The 19463-nt window shown below is 39.5% G+C and overlaps 1 protein-coding gene across 1 annotated transcript in view; it reads right to left on the bottom strand.

Annotated features, from left to right (window-relative positions):
* RAB3C (RAB3C, member RAS oncogene family) overlaps positions 1 to 19463 on the bottom strand; it is a 225066-nt gene that overhangs the window by 17887 nt on the left and 187716 nt on the right. The window contains exon 4 of the mRNA XM_045566587.1: positions 3443 to 3567. Coding sequence (XP_045422543.1) covers positions 3443 to 3567 — 125 coding nt within the window. The remainder of the gene's footprint in view (positions 1 to 3442; positions 3568 to 19463) is intronic.

The raw sequence follows: 19463 nt of genomic DNA, 5'->3' as shown, positions 1-19463 counted from the left end.
GCAGCAGGCCTCGATTTGGGTTGATGAATGTGCCTTTGGAAAAGAAACTCAGCTGATTCAGCTGCAGGTGACTAGACAACCACCCCAATCAGTAGTGATTACACACAGCTGGCAGGTGGATGTAGGCACCTGAAACTCCAGCGTGAGGTCAAAGCAGTTATTAGTTTGTAGGTGGAGTTAAGACGTTGGAATGGATGGAAATACCCAAGGGAGGGTGTAGAGCTAGAAGAGTGGTGGGCCAAGCGTAGAAAGCCAAAGTGCAAGAGACAGAAAGAGGAGGAGGAGTCCACCAAGGAAACAGAATGTGTGTCTGGAGAGGGAGGAGCACAGAGCGCACCATGTCATAGAAGCCAAGGTGGCAGGGAAGGTGCTCAACAGGACCCAATACAACAAAATGGCCAGGAAAGGGAGGGCCAGAAAAATGCTCATTGTTTGCACCTAGAAGGTAGGGTTATTTTTCATTGCATTCCCTGGCATGTTGTAAACACTTGATAAATGTTTGGGGAACTAAATTCGATCGGCAAGGACAGCTGCCATACAAGAATTTTAAAGAACTAAGCTACAACTGGGTTCCATCAGAAACTCTCATTAGAATGAGCAAATTAACGGATATAACAATCCGCAACAGAGAATCAATTATAACCAGATCGATAAAGCAGTTATTTTGAGCCATCTGCCAAGGTGTGGTAATGACATTTAAAAACAAAACAATGCCTAATCCTTGTGTGTACGTGATGGTATTCTAGAGAAAGGAATTTTACCAGTAATTTTAAAAAACAAAGCAAAGACCTTTAAAAATCTTTAAATTTAGACTGTAAGAGCGGTATTTTTTATACAAAATGCTCTCTCATGATCGTTTGTAGAAGCATGTGTGGTCATGAGAACAAACCACATTAAAGGAGGTAAACGACTCTGCAAGAAAGCACATGTGTTGGTTGCTATGACAACAGCTGTTTTTTTTTCTTTTTTATTGAATCGAGAGCAAAAAATCAATTAGAAACCATTGGAAGAACTTGCACAGGAGCATAAAACATCCTGCCTCACAGTTTCAGGAACTTTGCCACATCTGTGTACTGAAGGGCAAGGGTTCGTGTGTGTCCATCAGTGAAGTCATAAGGAAAGTCACTCTCGATGCATTGGCCTCATTCTAACATCCCCTTTCACAACCTGCTCTTCTCAATACCCGAGTAACTCATTAGAGTAAGTAAAAAATGTAGCTGGTTACTTGCGTCTTTTGTACCAATGCCATTAAACAATTTTTGGCTGTAATCTATTTGTCTTGGAACAAAACAGTTTTCATTTGTATTTATACAGACAGCCTACATCTCGGTAGCAGTTGCTTCCCACACGTGGCATGCACCTGGCTAGTTAAGAAAACACGGGGGAATGAGGCAGCCTCAGGAAGCCATTCTGCCAACCCTCTCCCAGGTCTCCTTTTTCTCTGTCCTTAGGGATCTCCTATTCTCCATTTCTATCTTTCTGAGGTACTTAGAGGACTAAAGAAAGATTTCCAAGGTTTTCAAACTCTTCTTAAAACACTATTTAATTGCTGCAATGGGAAGAGGCTCTATGACAGAGAAGATAAAGGCCCAAGAACAGCCACACTGAGACCATACATCAGCTCTAGACCACCATGGGTGCTCTAAGAACATTAGGTGGAAGGTTCTTGTGGTCATCCAGTGATAGCTTTTAGTCTGGTGAGCTCATTAATCTCATGAGGAAACGGTCAGGCTTTCAGAGTGGACTGTACATAGTTCAGTTATGAGATTGCCAAAGGAAAGAGTGACCCATTGAGAGGGTCTTTGCTTTTCCAGTTTATGCTGCACACCACCAGCAGAATAATCCCAAACCACCCCCTCCAGAGCAATGTTTTTCAAATTTAAGTTGAGACACATTACTGGGATTGGGGATCAACTTAGTGGGTTGAGACCATCATTAAAACAAAAAGAAGAAGAAGAAAGAGATTAAGATAGAAAATACAGTGAATCTCAGCAAGTAAAGTTAAAATGTGTTTTGTGAAAGTTGTTTCAGTCTCTCTCTCTACATATTTATGCACTGAGTTGCTAGATTGAATGTATCTCTTACTCCAGGTTCTGGCCAAAAAGGTTGGAAAGTCAGACTCTTCTCTGCTAAGAAGTGTTCAATGTTCTCAGTGGTCTACAGAAAAAAATGAACAAAAAATTCGAACTCCTTCATCTCTAGGGCTGGGATTCTTCCCCAGATCTACAACTGACTTCTGCAACTTTATGCTAGGCTCTAATTTTTCTACTCACTGTCCTCTCAACTTTTGCTCATCTCAATGCCCATGCTCCACTATGCCCTTCACTCATAACGCCTCCTGTCTTTTGTAGTTTCAAGTTCTGCTCTCCTTCAAAGACCATTCGAGCCATTTCACCCACAGCTTCTCCATCTCCTCCCATCACTCACCTCTTCCTTGTGGTGCTGGCCATTTCCACATTTTAGCTCTCCAGTTGTCTTCTCCGCTGCATATCTACCTCCTATCACACTCCATTCCCACGTCTTTAGCAATGTCTTCTCCCTCCCTGTCTGCCTCCCTCTCCCTGTTGCTTTCCTCTTGGCATCTGCCTTATAGCTCATCATCTTCTCATTGGCCTGTTTTTGTTGTGTTGTTCTTTCTGCTTTCTTATGAATATCTCTAGTCTCCACTCTTCACTGAGAGCAACTTGAGCCCAGAGACTCAAGTATCCCCACAATGGTACAATGGAATATAATAGGTGCTCAGTAAAAATGTCTTGAATCAATGAATCAATCATCAATTCCTCCTTTCCACTGAAACTCTACCATATTCACTGCAGGATTTTTCTCTTTAGATACAATATTTTGTGTCTGAAATGGCTTTGCTTTTCTAAAGCTCTCTCATATTTATTATCTCATTTGGTCTTCTCTACAAGGATTTGGTTAAGTAGCCATGGGTTATGGTACTCATTCTTGAGAGATGAGGTGCTTGAGTCTGAAAGAGGTTTGTACCAGTAGCATGTCGTATCAGTGATGTCACTAGAACCAGAATCTAGGATATGTCCTATTCTGTGCCATCATCCTCTTCCAATGTAAACTTGACAACAATAATCACACAATAAAATAAGAGGCTCACTCCATGAAAAATGTTGTGTATGGAGAAGAAAGCCAAAGAAATAGTCCCAAGGCATCAACTGTGTTTCTTATGGAATGATAGTTTGAATACCTTGTATTAAGTCCAAAATTCTAGGTATCATTTTTGCTTCTGTAATTGAGCTTGAATTCTAATGATGCCACAGTAAATGGGAAGAAATGCACTATCTGCCTATGAAGGATGTGTTGCTTCCAACTGTCAGGTTGACAAACTTTCCATTAATCCCATCCTGACAATTAGCTGGGACTCTGTACAGTGTTACAACTAAGAACCAAGCTCACTTTCTGGTTAATTTGTTAATTTGTTTCTTACCAAGCTGTTCTCCTAAATGTCGGCCCCTCTCGGTTGAGATGACCCGCTCGTCTTCCATGTCACACTTGTTCCCAACCAGAATAACCTGGGCATTATCCCAAGAGTATGTTTTGATTTGAGTTGACCTAAAAGAAAAGGAACAAGCACAAAATGATCAGAGAGAAGAAGAACAGCATAAAATGAAGGAGAAGAAATATATTCCACAAATGATTATAACAGCAAAAAAAAAAAAATGAAGCCCAAATAAGTGCTTGACATTTAGAATTAATTAACTCAGTGCAATTTCACCTTTCAGATATTCATCAGATTGCATGAGTCAAAAATCAAGGGAATGCTGGTGGTGTACTAAGAACTCTTTTGCATTTGATCAGATTAATACTACTACTGCTTCTTCTTTTCCCTCGTCTACGCCCTCCTTAGGTAATACCTTTACAGCTAGGGTAGCCAACCATCCTGTTTTGCCCAAGACTTTCCAAGTTTTAGCAGTAACAGTCCCATGTCCTAAGAAACCCCTCAGTTCCAGGGAAACTTAGATAACTACTCATTCTATTTACAACCCATCACACAAAAACATTATTTTCCTTTACCATAATAACAACTTGAAGAGCTAAGGCAATTGGGGCTTAGGAAATCTGGGGGAATGATAATTTTAAGAAAAAGTAATCATGAGCAGTGATATACTCATACCTTACATTTCTAAGAGAAAAATGCCAGGTTGATTAGAAGCAAGATTATAATACAATGAGCTGGCATTTTAAATTGCTATAAATGGGATATGTAGAATTTAGAATATGGATAATGATGCAAAAACCCCAACTTTTGATTTTGAAAATTAGATAATAATTAAAATAGTTTATATTTACAGGTATTGTCCTAAAAGCTTTACATATGCTACATTAATTTATTCCTTAGACTAACTCAAGGGACATATTAGCATCCCACTTCACAGTTGAGGAAAATGAGGCAGAGAGAGGTTAAGTAAATAATTTGCCCAAGATCACTCAGCTGGTAAAGTGGCAGATCTGGGAATCACACCTGGGCAATACGGCTCTCAAGCCTATGCTCCTAAACACGTTTCCATAGTACTCATTAAAAGTTTGAGAAGTCATGTTCTAGTGCATTTATTGTCATCCAGAGAGAAAGCTGAGAGGAAGCCACTTTCTTTAATCCTCCCTTTATATTGGCCATGTTATTTGAAAACAACAATCTAAGATAAGTGAGAAAGACATGTTGCCCAGTGGGTGGTCAGGAGAGGAATACTGAAATGTTGGAAACCCCAACAAATGATTAAAGTTTGAAGGAATATATTTGCAGTGTTAAAAGAGAAGCTTGGGAATGGTTCTACTAACAATTGTCAAGTCCTTCAGGATTTTTGAATAGAAAATAGTGATGAGCTGTTCTCAGCTTGAAGAGGGAATAAAAAACAAATAGCTTTAAACTGCAGCAGAACTTTTAATGAGATATAATCAATGTTTCTCCTTCCTGAGAAGGAAAGAGCTAAGAGGCACATAGGGTTTTATTCCAGAATATTTTCCTGAACCAAGTACACATAAGTTTTCAGATGAGATTCAAGTATCTGATGAAATATACTCGTGATTTTATCTGGACATCTCAGAGACACAGCATATTATATCAGAAAAATCTGGGAGATTTGACCTTTCTAATTCTGATACCTAAGTTAATTAATATTATATTCCTTTAGCAACAGTGAGATTCAGCATGTATCTATAGCCTGGAGAAATAAAGACAGAAATTCTAAACTCTGTATCTTTTCCTCACTGCATCTTATTGTGTGGAGTATGTGAAAAAATGATGAATTCATGGTGAATTAAGGTGTAAAAAAAATCCCACACTTGGATATACCTTCAATCTCAAATGTTATATATCTTCACAAAGAAAGTCCAAAGTTTCTTTTAAAGGATCTCAAATCTGGTATTTCCTTATGTAATTTTCTTTCCACTATCCCTCTGTTCCTATAGGCCTTACAAGCCAAGGGCTAGCCTGTACTTGGAAGGGCCCTTGGAAGAGAGTCCTTATGTTAATGGAGAAAGTTCTATCCTGGTAGCACAGCCAGAAATCAGATGTCCAGAAAGATATTAGTGATGGAAGTTCACAGGAGAGTGTCACAGCTATGTAAAGAAGGAGCTGGTGCCAGGGTATAAATGATAGGGCTTACTGAGTTTCCTGAGGATGAAGACTTACTTGAGGAAATTTAGCATTCCTCTGACCTGGGCTAACACATCTTGCCACACTCCTGACTGTAAAAACTCAACCCAGCATGTAGTATGTATGTATATATGTATGTATTTATTTATTCATATTTCAGAATATTACAGGGTGCAAACACTTTGGTTACATAAATTGCCTTTACACTGCCCGACAAGCATGCGCATCCCCCAGACTACGTGCACTGCATCCATTAGGTGTGGATTTACCCATCCCCACCTCCCCTCCCACCTGCCCGACACCCTATGAATGTTACTTCCCATATGTGCACATTACTGTTGATCAGTTAGTACCAATTTAATGGTGAGTACATGTGGTGCTTGTTTTTCCATTCTTGTATGTACTTTTGTGAAAGTCAAGAAGGTACATAACTCAGCATCCACTAGCTGATTTGTGTCCATTAGCCAAGTTAATGGAATGCTTGCTTCTACCATTCAACACATCTGAGTATCTTAGTTCTACTGACATGATCACCCACCCATGGGTTCTTAGGCTATTGTGATAGATTACACATTTATGCATATGCAACATTTTCCTCACCAATTTATAAAAACATATGAAAAGAAGAACATGATTGTTTTTTTGGCCATGACAATATCAGAATCCTTCCCCTTCCCATTTGTTTTTATATGAGAAATATTTTAATGTAACCTCCTCAAATGTTCTAAATTGCCAAGGAAATGATATAAAATGAATACTTTCCACAATTACCAGGGAATTATAAAGAATTGTTATCTTGAAAGCTCAGGGAGCCAAGAGAGACCAGTTTTCTTTTTAATGAAATAAAAATTGCAGTCCTGGGGCATTTGTGCTGAGGTGAACAAAAGATTGATTTGCCATCAGAGTTGGTTAATTTTAAGATTGAAATCAGAGTTGCAAATGCTCAGTGTTTGGCTTGAGTTTTGATTACTTTGGACTTCCTGATGTTGTTCTCCATCAACAGAGCAGGGAAGGCAACTTTAGGCACAGTCCCACCACCAAAAACAAGTGATCAGAACAACCTGGTTGATTCATGAATCACCACATACCATAGAATCTAAGATGCCGTGAATTATAAGATAAAAATTAGTTTATGTCAGCCAAGAACAAAAAGATGTAGCAAATTAAACTATGTCATAACATCTTAATAATAGCCCTGCTTGACACATGTCAGTCACTTCAGTTTCTTGTTGCTTTGAAATTTCTATCATGTATTCTGATGAAAGATTTAGAACTTTTTTTTTGCCTTTAGTTGCTTTGCTTAGTGCATGAGAGATAATCATGTCATGCCTATCTCAGTAATAAAAGTTAACATACTTTATCTGCTCGTATCTTTCCTACTTAGGTCCTGTAGAGCAGTAGGCTGTTGCTTTGCAAGAAAACATAAAATGAAGGTCATTACTCTAAAATGAGTGTTCATATCACTAATATCAAATTTATACCCCTTTGTGCATACACAATAACTTTCTATGCATGTATCAGCAATTGCATTACTCAATTGAGGTAATGCCAATATAAGCAGCTATGACCAGGTAGTGCAAGTACAAGCAATGAAACCCACATTTCATTCTGCTGCACAGTGATTGCAATAAGCCATTGGCGATAAGACACATAGCAATGTCAAAGATTTAAAATATGAAATATGGTGCTTTTTAGAATCTGTAAAATGCTATTGTGTTGTTGATTTCTTTTGTGTATGAAGATCTAGGTTAAAATAAGTAAGAGCTTGAGTTATTCCCTTAACACAGGAGAATTTAGAGACAAGGAAGTATAAACCCCATAAGTTGAGAATGACTCAGAATTGTGCATTTTTCATCTACACTTTAGTATGAATTAGGGTCAGAAGAATGTTGGGATAGTAATTCAATTCCCATCCCTTACAACTCAGAATCATAACAATTTATTCAGCCAGTTTGAGAGAAGGCTGTAATGCTAAGTGAATTATAGGGGAGTCATTCTGAATTCTTTAGCATTAGTATCTTCATATGTAAAATGAGGCTACCATATTTTCTACTTACTCTGGGGCTGTTGTAGGCCAAATATAGTTTTAGGTAGGGCCACACTGTAGGTAGGGCCAACATCTCTTCACAAATAGAACACATTAGTCTTAGCTGGGGCAGCCAGCTGCTCCTCTAATTCAGCTCAACTCATCCTTTCTAATACCTACAATCTAAATGATGATTGGAATTTTTTCATTAAAGAATCTCAGATTTTTTCTTAGTTCATATCTTCAGGATGAGGTTTTATATAAGTAAATTTTTAACTGGCAGTAAATGGCCTTCCTCTGGTATGTTTATTACTGGTATGACACATTTGTTGAATAAATCCTTCTTTCATGTGGTATTTTTATTTATTTACTTTTTTGGCCATTTTCTGTACTTTGTAAAAATTTCTTATGGGGGGATGAGTTTCCAATCACCTCATTAGAGGGACTATCACTTATAGAGAGTGGTGTCACCACATAATATACATGTAAAAAGATGATTTATTTCTGAATCTCTGCAAAAGATCCTTTGGGATTTACTGTTAATTTCCACAAGATTAATGGAATCAGAAGCCATATGCTGGTCACCATGGTTACTCTTCAAACGGCAGTTAACTCAGACCTTACCAGTACCAGATCATACTTACTAAAAAACGTGTTATTTAACTATTTAGCTAAAACAAAATAAAACGAAACAAACAACCCAAACCTCTCAATGTTTATATATAATATCAAAAGAGAGAGAGAGAGGAGGAATCATAATTTACTCCCATTTCAGTTCTTGTCAAATATGAAAGTGGAGTGATTGAAAAAAGGTAGAATGAGATAGAGGGAGATAAAAGAGTTTTTGATATTTTATGATATTTTACACATAAATGATTATACTCTGCACAGACTACAATGACTTAAGTCTGGAGAGCTATAAACCAACCAACCAAATTCCTATAATATCTCTAGAATTCCTTCTCTCCTGTTCTGGGTATATAAGTAATTTCCTATGAGTTCAACCCCTTCTCGTAGGGAGTGATGGGCTCTTGCTAGTCATGATGTTCTGAGAAACACTCCCCAAAGCACACTTCAGTGCCCCACGAGAGCTATTATCTCCTAGGGTCTGATGTGGGCTGTATGGGGGGGAAAATGAGATATCAGAGAGACTATGACTCGCTCTTCCTCAGCCAGCGAAGCTCGGATGGACCTTAAGAGCGGTCCCTCTCTAATTCTGGAGGCTAATGTTTCTCCACTGCACCCATTTCCCTTACTCTCGTCAACAGTTAGGAGCCTTGGCTTTTTGGTATCACAGCACATTTCAAGTCTGTAAGGAAGCTTCCCAACCTGCTATTGTTGATCACATAGAATTGGCCCTGCTGTTATTTTTTTTTCACTTAAATCCAATCATTTAGTTATTCCATTTTTCTCAACCTTCAGAGAGCTTTTAAAAATTATCCCAATTTAGAACAATTAAATTAGAATCTCTAGGGACTTCACGAGCGGTATTAAAAACACTCTCTTCAGGTGATTTGTGTGCATAATCAGGGCTGAACATTACTGGGATGATTCCCTCCAACTGCTTTTCTTTTTTAGTTTTTATATAATCTATTTTTTTTTATTTCCCATCTAACAACACAAAGTATTTGCAGGTGGTTTACAAAGGGGCACACAAAATTAAAAATTTAGAATGGCAGAGCCATAGTAAAGAACCAGAAATAGGAACACAATAAAACCTGATTATTTACATATGCTATAAATGCTAACAATAGGTAGTTTTAGGAAATTGAGGAGCTAAGTATTTTATATTAGTATATACATTAACTCATTTAATAAATGGGTTAAAAAAGGAAAAATTTTAAAAGGTAGTCTTAAATGCTCTTTAAATATTTAATATAATCTTTTATTACTTAAAGAAACAGGGTTACATTTTTTGGTAAAATTGCTACATTCTCATTAAAACTTCTAACAATAGAGAAAAGCTAAAGGAAAAACCAAAAATGATCAGAAATCTCATTGTTCCCACCATTAACACTGTGGTGAAAATCCAGTAGTAGATTACAGTCCTCACTTAGTCACTGCTTCCTTCCCTGTGGGTGGACTACATTTCCCTGCCCCACTGATTTTGGATTTGGCCAAATGAATTGCTTTGGCCAATGGAGTATAAGGAGATTTGATGTGTGCTGCTGTGTGTCATACGCATCAGAGGTACCATGCGTTTCCATCAACCCTCTTTTGCTCTTGTGCTTCATCATGGGAAGAGCCCATCCCAGAAAGGAGTTGCTCTGTCAGCCTGTACCAGAAATGAAAAGCTATGAGGAACTCAGCTAAGGTCTCAGCCAAACCTAGAAAAGCCCAGTTTAACATAAAGCCCTTCCTGTGGCCTTGGCTTACCTTTCTAGCTTCTAGCTTCACCTTTCTAGCTTCTAGCTTCATCTCTTGCTCTCCTCCATCCCTCCCTCCAATTCTGATATGGGCTTATGAATTTCTTTGATTTTCCCATACATGCTGTAATTTCAGCAAGTAAGGCCTATCAGGATGGGTGGTGTCAGGTTTTGTGAGGCTCCAAATTAATAAAAATTTGAGGGCCCGATTTAAGAAAATATTGCAAATTACAAATACAGAATGAGGTACAGGATATTTTGTACCAGATGCTGTGCATATTCCCCAGGCTCTACCACTTCTGTGCCTACTGGCTGACTTCCAACTGCCAGTCTGCATCTCTTTGCTCTATAGCTTTTTCTAAAGCAATGGAAAGTCATCAGGGAAGGTCAAATATAATAGGGAAATGACATGCCCAGGAGCAGACCCTGAGCCAATGACTGACAGGAGTTGGTGTATAAATACCCCAGGCTCCCTTTCTCCTCAGGTTGCTACCACACCAATTCCCAGCGTTTTCAAGCAGCATTAAGCTCTAGTAACCACAATGGCAGTTGGCTTGAAAACACACCTTTTATTGGCTGTCTTCCCTTTCACAGCTCACCTCCCCTTTCCTGTGGGTATTTCTTGCATTTTCCAAATAAACTGCTTGTGTGCAGATTCCTGTCTCAGAGCCTGCTCTGGGGAGTCCTACTGAGGCACTTAGAGGAGTTTGTCCTAGTAAAGGGCCCAAAGTTTAACTGTGGTCTCGAGCTCTCAGCTCAAAAGCACTGATTGTTAAATAGTTTTTTCCTTTTTTCAAAGAGCCAGTTTACTTGTACACCACTGAACTTGGGCTTCATTAGCTTTGTAAGAAATCACCTGAAGCCATCACCTGTGCCATTTATGGCTTCTGTGTCCCGCTTTCTCATTCTCTTCCATCTGGTCTCAGGACATATATTCCTCGGGCGCCCTCAGGTGGGCCCACCTACGGCCCACATCACTCACTATGGATTTTCCACTTATCTCTGTTCTCCTAGACTACAGGGACTATGAGGGTAGACCCCTCAACTGTTTGTTCTCTATCATGTCTCCAGCATTCAGAAAAATATGTGGCACACAGAAGGTACTCAAACAGTAACTTTGAATTAGTGATAGAATAAGAGAGTGAAAGATAGACTGAATGTAACAAAAATGTCTAAGAAGTTTAGGTAATTCAGAATATAAGCATAAAATAAAAACAGCACAGGAGGAGAACCACCATCTTTTGTGATATCAATGCCCCACTGTGCCCCTTTTAGGATGAGTTGTTGGGAGGTTCTTCCATAGAACCTTTTACACCTGACGGTGTCCATGGTAAGGGAAGGCAAGCACCCACTCCCCGTCCCTCGCCACACACACAGCTGCAAAGGCCGTCTCTGTGACCAGCTATTCATTACAGCCTGGAGGGGTCCTCACTGATCCAGCACCAATAGTGGGATGAGGACACGTCAGGAGCAACTTAGCACCTCAATATAGTGGAATCGTTGCTTTGGAGGTGCCCTAGTCCAACTTCTTTATTTTGTAGACAAACCTGAGATTCCAAACATGAAGTGACTTGACTTAGGTGGCACAACTACCTTGTAGCCGATGTGGGTCACATGCCAAGGCTCCCCAGGAATGCTCTTCTACAATGTGCTGTCTGCTTCCATAGGGATGGAAAGTGACTACATTTTATTGAATGTGGAATTTAGTAAGAAATTCATATCCTAAATATTTGGTTATCTTTTAAAATAAAAAATAATGTATCTTCTAGAAAAATAAAAAAAAAAAATCCTTGAATTTCTGTACATACAGGAGTCTCATTCAGCTGTGTGTGGGAATGAGTAGAACTGGATATGCTGGAAGAATCTGTTTGATCTGTTTTCTGCAGTAAGTCTGTTGCCGAGAGCCAATACTGAGAATTTATTTAAAGAATTCCAGAAGTAGTCTTCTCGATCCACATGGTCCTAAAACTACCTTGCACTGCTTTTGATTCTGCATTGTTAGTCTAAATCTAACCTTAGACCCATTTCCATCATGCTTCTTTTATAATTTCTGATTTCCTTTTTATTTGATAAAATGTCAGATTCTATTTTTTGAAACCATATGTGTGATGGACACAATTGGACATCTCTTTTCTTCTATGCAAGAGAAGAAAACAACAACTAGGTTAAGTAAGGATCATCCTTCTGGACAATAAAGAACCAGGAATGGAAGTCTGACCTAGAAAAGGGTAAGATGTTCCTCACTCAAGAATGCCTGGATTATTCTTTTACAAAGGGCAAGCCAAAGGCATGTTAATATAAATATCCTTTCCTCAAATTAGACAAGACTGTATTTTTCCCAGGGGAATTAATGGTTTTTGGCAAGATGGGCTTGCTTCTTGGGTTAATGATAAGGTAATCAGGTTTGCTAAAGGGGAAGCTGAACTTACAATCCAGTACCTGCTCTGTCCTCACCCAGGTACCAGAATCTTCTCCTTTCCTTCACAACCCTAGTGGCTAAGCAGAGGAGAAGTTCCATACACATTCAGTCAAAGGCTAAGCACTGGGGTTTGTAAGATATTAACACAGAACCAAGGAGGAAGGAACTTCCTCCTCCTTTGGGAGAGGTAAAGTTTCCAAGGAGAAGAAGTAGGACCATGAGTTTGTGGAGTTTGTGGAACTCTGAAATGGGATCTTCAGGAAAAGGAGAAGAGGGTATTAAGAGGAGTTAAAGAGAACAAAAAGAAACATACCACTCAGGCCTTTTGAAGCCTAGGACTGTGAAACCTTCTTTCTAGGCAAGGAAATAAGTAAACTGGATATAGTTATATCCTCTGTTCCTCTAACACTAGACTACTCTTTTGAGATCCCACTCAGAAAAGAGTATGAAAGATTTTAAAGTGGGCAAGAAAGATGCCTGGGGGTCCTGTCCAGCACGTACCTTTCTAGGTTATTTCTGTTTTTCATCATCTTTGCTATTTTACAATTCCATAAGTGGTAGGAAACTGATAATAATACAAATGAGTTCTTGCTGATAGAAAGAGAAAAACGCAAATGATTGTGTCTGGTGGAATGCAATTGATTATTGCCCCATGGATAGTAATCCGTTTTGCAACTCTTGGTAAATGTGTCTCAGCATTTCTGATTGCCTCTATGTGTGCTTTCATTGAATTTTGCCTTGAGCCCGTGCAACATCTTGCTGGTTCCATCTTTAAGTCCTGAGTTAAATAATATCTTTGACATACGTTTATTTTATGTTTGGATAAAAGTTGGATTCTACCTTATATTTTAAAAAATTAGCCATAACAGCTTAACAATAACATCTGAGGGAAAGAAGGCGTATGTTTGGAATGACTAGGCAATCTTTTCATGAGAAAGGGCAGTTAAGCACTGTGACCACAGTGGAGACGCCAGTCATCAGCACGGGTACAGACCTACTGGAGGACAGCAGTGAGGAACACTGCCGGTCATGAAAGTCAGACTGGATGCCATTAGCAAGGAATACCTTCTGAGGTTAGGAAGCCTCGCCCTTGCTGACCTACACATGACATATGCAGTACTTGTCACTCTGTTGGAGTCAGTGTGGTGAAATAATCATAGATATATAATAATTATATATATGTAAATACAAACGTACAATAATAAATAAATAATAAAACAGTAGCTTCATTTATTAAACCCTTACTTTGTGCCAGGCAATGTGCTAAGTGCTTTACTTTTATTGTTATTTTATTTAATTCTTAAAACAATCCCGTAAGGTAGACACTATTGTTTTCCGATTTTTCAGTTAAAGACACTATAAAATGAAGACTTATTTAGAGTAAATTACCAGAAACACTCAGATAATATATAACGGAATTGGAATACAAACCATTACAATGGAGTAGGAGCTCAAAGTCCTGGGTTCTAGATTTTGTACCTGATAAGGAAAACTAGAACTATTTTCTCAGCTTTTCTGAATCTCTACTTCCTTCTCTATGAGAGAAAACAACAAAGCCTACACATCATCTGGCCAGATTTTTTTGAGGATCAAATGAGAAAATGTCCATTGAAGAGTTTTGAAAGCCACAGAGCATTACATGAACGGGAGGCATTAGTATTACTGATAAACTGATATCATTAGTTATCCAAGTGGTAGTGACACATTATTTCAAAATCATTCCCTAAACAATTCTCATTGTGATTTTCTTTGCTGTTTTCTAATCTCTAATTAAAAAAGTTTGAAGTGGGAGCAAATGAAAACAGAATACTATCCGATTCTATTTCAACTCAACAAATGCATTGTCAGGCTTTCTGCAAGGAGCTCGGGAGACAGCAGTAAAGAAGAAAGATACGTTCTCTGCTCTCAGGGAGCTTGCAGTCTGACTCCACACTCTGATCTTGCAAATATGCTCCGTTCAATTCAGCAAGTGTTTATTAAACAAATACTGTGCACAACACACTGGTGTCTACACCATATGGTATTGCTTTCCAGACTTCAGCAGGCGTTTGAATCACCTGTTTGCTAAAACAGATTCTTGCACTCCACCCCTGGATATTCTGAGTCAGGAGGTCTGGGGTGGGCCTGAGATTCTGCTTTTCTAACAAGCACCCAGGTCATGCCGACGCTGCTGATTTTCAGACCACACTTGGAGTGGCATCTAATAGGGGCAGAAATAAGCAGGGCGTGGCCCCTGTCTTCAGGCTGCTATGTTCACTGGAGAGAGAAAGTCTGATTTGAAAAGTTGATGGTAAAATGAGCAGAGTAAGGGGGGTCGCTTTCAGTTAGAAACTTGTGGTGATTGTTCCAACCACCTGGGGCCTGGGACAGGGAAGGATGAGGGGCAGTGAATGGGGTGGGGTTTTAGGCTTGTACAACTCCTTCCACCCCATTTTATGACTCCAGGCTCTATCCTTGGGCGTCTCCCTCCACCAGTCCTCCCCCTTTCTCTTTTCCTGAACACACAGGTTTTGTAAGAGGTGGTTTTTTTCCTGTTTGCCACAAAAGAAGGATAAAAGGAAGTAAAGCTTTCTCTCTATGACCCCTCTTACTACTTCTTATTGGTACTGGGCCCAGAAAGTCAGTCATTTTAAATAAGAAAACATAATCATGGGTTTTCAAGCGTTCGTAAGTCTCAGGTCAGCTTTAATCTCTGTGTCAGGGAGATGTGTAGATGGCAACAGAGGATTGTGGGTGTTGGATTGGGGCTGGGAGTTTCTAGGGGGAAGAGCTGGGGGTTTTCAGAGGGGCTGAAGGGTTGGGCCGGGTTGGGGCATTGTATCCGGCAACAGTGATGCTTCCTGGGGGGCAGTGGAGGGCGGGCGGCTCTGAGGCTTCCCCCTGGGGCCTGCATCATCAGTGCCTCCCTTTTGTGAGTTCAGTTCAGCCTGCCCTGGGGTAAGGTGAGGCAAAGGGGCAGGTGTAGGTGAGGGGCTGTCCCAGCCAGTGTTGTGTCTTGGGAAGAGAGCAGGGGAGGAGAATGATAAAGGAGGGAGGCAAGGAAAGGTTATCCTCAGGGCCAAGTAATGGACTCACTGTCCTTTCCTAGGCCTTAGGTTTTGGTAAAACAGATTTGGAAGAGCCAGAGCTACCTATTTATTGTCTTTCAATTCTACATTTGCCTTTTAACGCCTCCCATTATTTCTGCAGCATTTTTCTATTGATTGTCATAAAAATCACCATAAAATCATCTCTCTCTCTGTCTCTCTCTCTCTCTCTCACACATACACACACACACACACACACAAACACACATTCTAACCTTTAAAATGACAGTGTTTTTTAAATGAAGCAGAGCAAAGAGGTTTTGTCATTGCTGAGAACTCTGGCCTCAGGAAACCAGAAAATACGAAAAGGCCAAGCTCGACAGTTACCATTTGCCCTTGGTTGCAGAGAGTAATTGCTATTCAGTCTTTCAGGTCTCAAGTCAAAAAATGCATCTTGTGATGGGATCAGCTGCAGGTTGTGCATGCAAGCCACAGCACTTTTGCTAACACACCTTATTGCTCTGTGGAGAAGTGGTTCATTAAACCTCATGCTCAGTTCAGATGCTCGAATTAAGTTCTGGTCTCATGCCTCTGTATGATCAGAATGATCCATGTTCACACCACATTCCTTAAAGACAGATGAGGCCAAAATGGTGTAAAATGTGCACCATTTTGGAGGGGGGAAATTCCAGAAGGCTACCATTAAAATCAGTGAGGAAGGCAGGCTACAACTGATGTCTAAGAGCAGTACATCAGCTAACAGGAGATGCATCTCATGCGTATATTACCATCCATTCTTGAAGCACACATGTGCCCTTCTATTACTGCTTTAGAAGAAACTATCCAGTACTACCAAGCTTTTTGAGAAGATCATATTAACTAGTAGTGATCACATCTCAAATTAAGACAAAACCAAACTAAACAAAAACAAAGTAACTTCTAAGAAAACACACATGAAGAAAGCACACAGAGGACTTTTGTACCAACAGAAGCACTTCTGCCTCCTGATCAATGCTTTCTGGATGCCAATCATTTGTCTATTTGCTCCTCAATGTGATATTCACCCTCCCTGTGCTGTGTGATATAGGGCAGGAAGCTGGCCTGTGTTTTCCTGGCTGCCTTGCCAGCTGGTTTCCGATGGCAGAGCCTGGCAGGGGGCTGGAAAAAGGGAGGAGGGGGAGAAGCTGAGTGTTTCTCACCCTGCTTGGCTTTCAGCTCCTCTCCAGGAGGGGCAACGGCTCTATCATTTTGGCTTTTGCTAGGAGGCTGCCCCAGCCTGCGGGCTCTAGGAACCCCACAAACATCTAGGTTGCTTTATTTCTCCAACCATTATAGAGGCTTCATCTGTCACAAGCAGTTTGAAATGGAAGAACAGTAAATAATAAAGTTAATATAACTAACTAGAGGTTCTCCCATCATAATTTATCTACTCCAGAAAGATCAATTTTAGCTAAATGAGTATATGTTGTCAGTTATGAGAATATCAAAGGCTGTATAACTAAGTTGTAGTTAAGATGCAATGGGTCTTAGTCAACTCAGGTTGCTATAACAAAATATCATACACTGGGTGGCTTAAGCAACGGCAATTTATTTCCCTCAGTTTGGAGTCTGGGGAGCCCAAGATCAAGGTGTCTGCTAATTCCTTCCTAGAGAAGGCTCTCTTCCTGAGTTGCAGAGAAATGTCTTCTTGCATCCTCACATGGTAGAGAGATTTCTCTTGTATCTCTTCTTATGAGAGAACTAATCCCACAATGGTTGGGGGCCCACCCACATGACCTTATCTAAACCTAATTACCTCCCCAAAAGCTCACCTCCTCATACCATCACACTGGGGATTAAGGTTTCAACATATGAATTGGGCTGGGGAGGGACATAAACCTGAACTCATTTTCGAGTTTCTAGGTCAGTGAGGGGCAATTAAGAATTTGAGGAATTTCCCACAAAGTCTGAAATTTTTATATTGCTTTTTCCTACCTAGAACTAACTTTAAAAAATGCTAAGAATCAAAGATCATATATTTCTTATATTTTGTGTTTCTACTAAGCTTTTTATTTCCTGAGTAAAAGAGCTTTCAAAACTAGAAATCCATTTTTCTTTCATTGAAGGTCCGCCTCCAAGGAGGCTTCAGGCACAAATTCTTCAGGGATATTTTAAAGTCAAAGTGTCTTTTTCGGGGACAGCCATAGATCTCCAGGGATGTCCTTCTATTCCTATCTGAGAAGAAATAGTTTTTGGTCACAATTACTTATTTCAAACTCAAAATAAGTTATTTTGCCTATAGAATTTAATATTCCCTTTCATTCACAGAGTTTTCCAGCTACACTGAACATCAGCATTCCTTGGGTACATCCCATACATTAATTTCTCTGAGTTTTTGTTCTTGGTGACACTAATGCTAGAATGTCTTTTGCTAGAGAAGCTAGAAGCATTATCCATCTCATATTAAAGAAAGTACATAGAGGATAAAGAAAGCCATGACCACCAAATTCGGTACATGGAATTAGAATTAGCCAGATGTTTGCATTGCAAATAGAATTTTATGAACCTCATTGTTGAAATGCTAAGTCAAGAGAGCAGGGGAGTTAATTATGTTGCTAATAGTGAGGGAAGCTATAACATCCTCTGTGGTTATGGCTAGACATGTTATTAAATGTCATAATAGTTCAAATAAAAGCAAACCACATGGAACAAATAAGAAAGAGTATCTACCATGTAGCAGAGAATAATTCAGTGAACACAAAGGTTTTCAAAACCGTTAGGTTTGAGTCTGAATCAAATACAAATTAAATATGAGTAACATCTCATCAAAGTAATTCTATTATTCATCTCATTGTAAATTACTTAATGGTGTTACCAATCAAAGAAATTGGAAATTGAAAAGAACTCTTAGGCCATTTAATTTAGCTGCCTGTCTGCATAAGATTTGCCCAATGGGTTTACTTACTAGATAAACCTAAAATAATGAGTGGGGGAGGATAGTTCAGTAATCTGATTGAAAATGTTCATTTTATTTCCTGAAACAAATATCTAATTCTCTTGTCTTTAATTTTATGTTTGAGCAGTTGGTTTTCTCCTTTGGAGTCAGGCAAGAATATTTGTTCTCTCTGCAGCTTTCCTCTGTGTACTGTGTCAAATTCTCAAGAAATGCTGTATCATGTTTTGTCATTTCACAATTCATTTGTTTTGCTTGTAGCCAACTGAAGTCATTTCAAATATGTCAGTAAAGTTTGAGAATTTTGAAGAAATTGATTTTGCTTAACAGAACCTATAATTTTCTGCATTAAACATTATTTATTTCTTCTTATAATTTTATTTTTGTCTTCTTTTTTCATTTATTTCACTGGACAGTACCTACTGTGCTATGAACTGAATTTTATGTCCCTCCTCCCCAAATGCATATGTTGAAGCCCTAATCCCCAGTGTGATGGTAGGAGGAGGTGAGCCTTTGGGAGTTAATTAGGTTTAGATGAGGTCATGTGGGTGGGTCCCCAACCATTGTGGAATTAGTGCCCTTATAAGAAGAGACACAAGAGAAATCTCTCTACCATGTGAGGGTGCAAGAAGGCATTTCTCTGCAAACCCAGAAGAGAGCCCTCACCAGGAATGAATCAGCAGGCACCTTGATCTTGGACTCCCCAGACTCCAAACTGAGAGAAATAAATTTCTGTTGCTTAAGCCACCCAGTGTATATTTTGTTATAGCAACCCGAGCTAAGATGTACTGCATCTTAACTACAACTTAGTATACAGCTTTCAGTATTCTCATAGCTTACAACATATATCCATTTGGTTAAAACTGATCTTTCTGAAGTGGATAGATTATGATGGGATAACCTCTACTCATATGAACTCTCCGCGCAGTGACAGATCATCCTCACTCAGAAGGGTCCCACTCCCACCTGCAGTGACCTTTCAGGCCATGATGCCGTTTTGCCTGACATGCTGCCTGCTGCCTCAAAAAGCATATGTCACCCCAGAAGAAGCAAGAAGCAGCAAGTGTCCATGAACATTTGAGAAAC

This window comes from Lemur catta, chromosome 12 (assembly GCF_020740605.2).
Source record: "Lemur catta isolate mLemCat1 chromosome 12, mLemCat1.pri, whole genome shotgun sequence".
Lineage (NCBI taxonomy): Eukaryota > Metazoa > Chordata > Mammalia > Primates > Lemuridae > Lemur > Lemur catta.
Note: the sequence above shows the minus strand (reverse complement) of the source record. Positions and strands in the feature narration are given on the sequence as shown.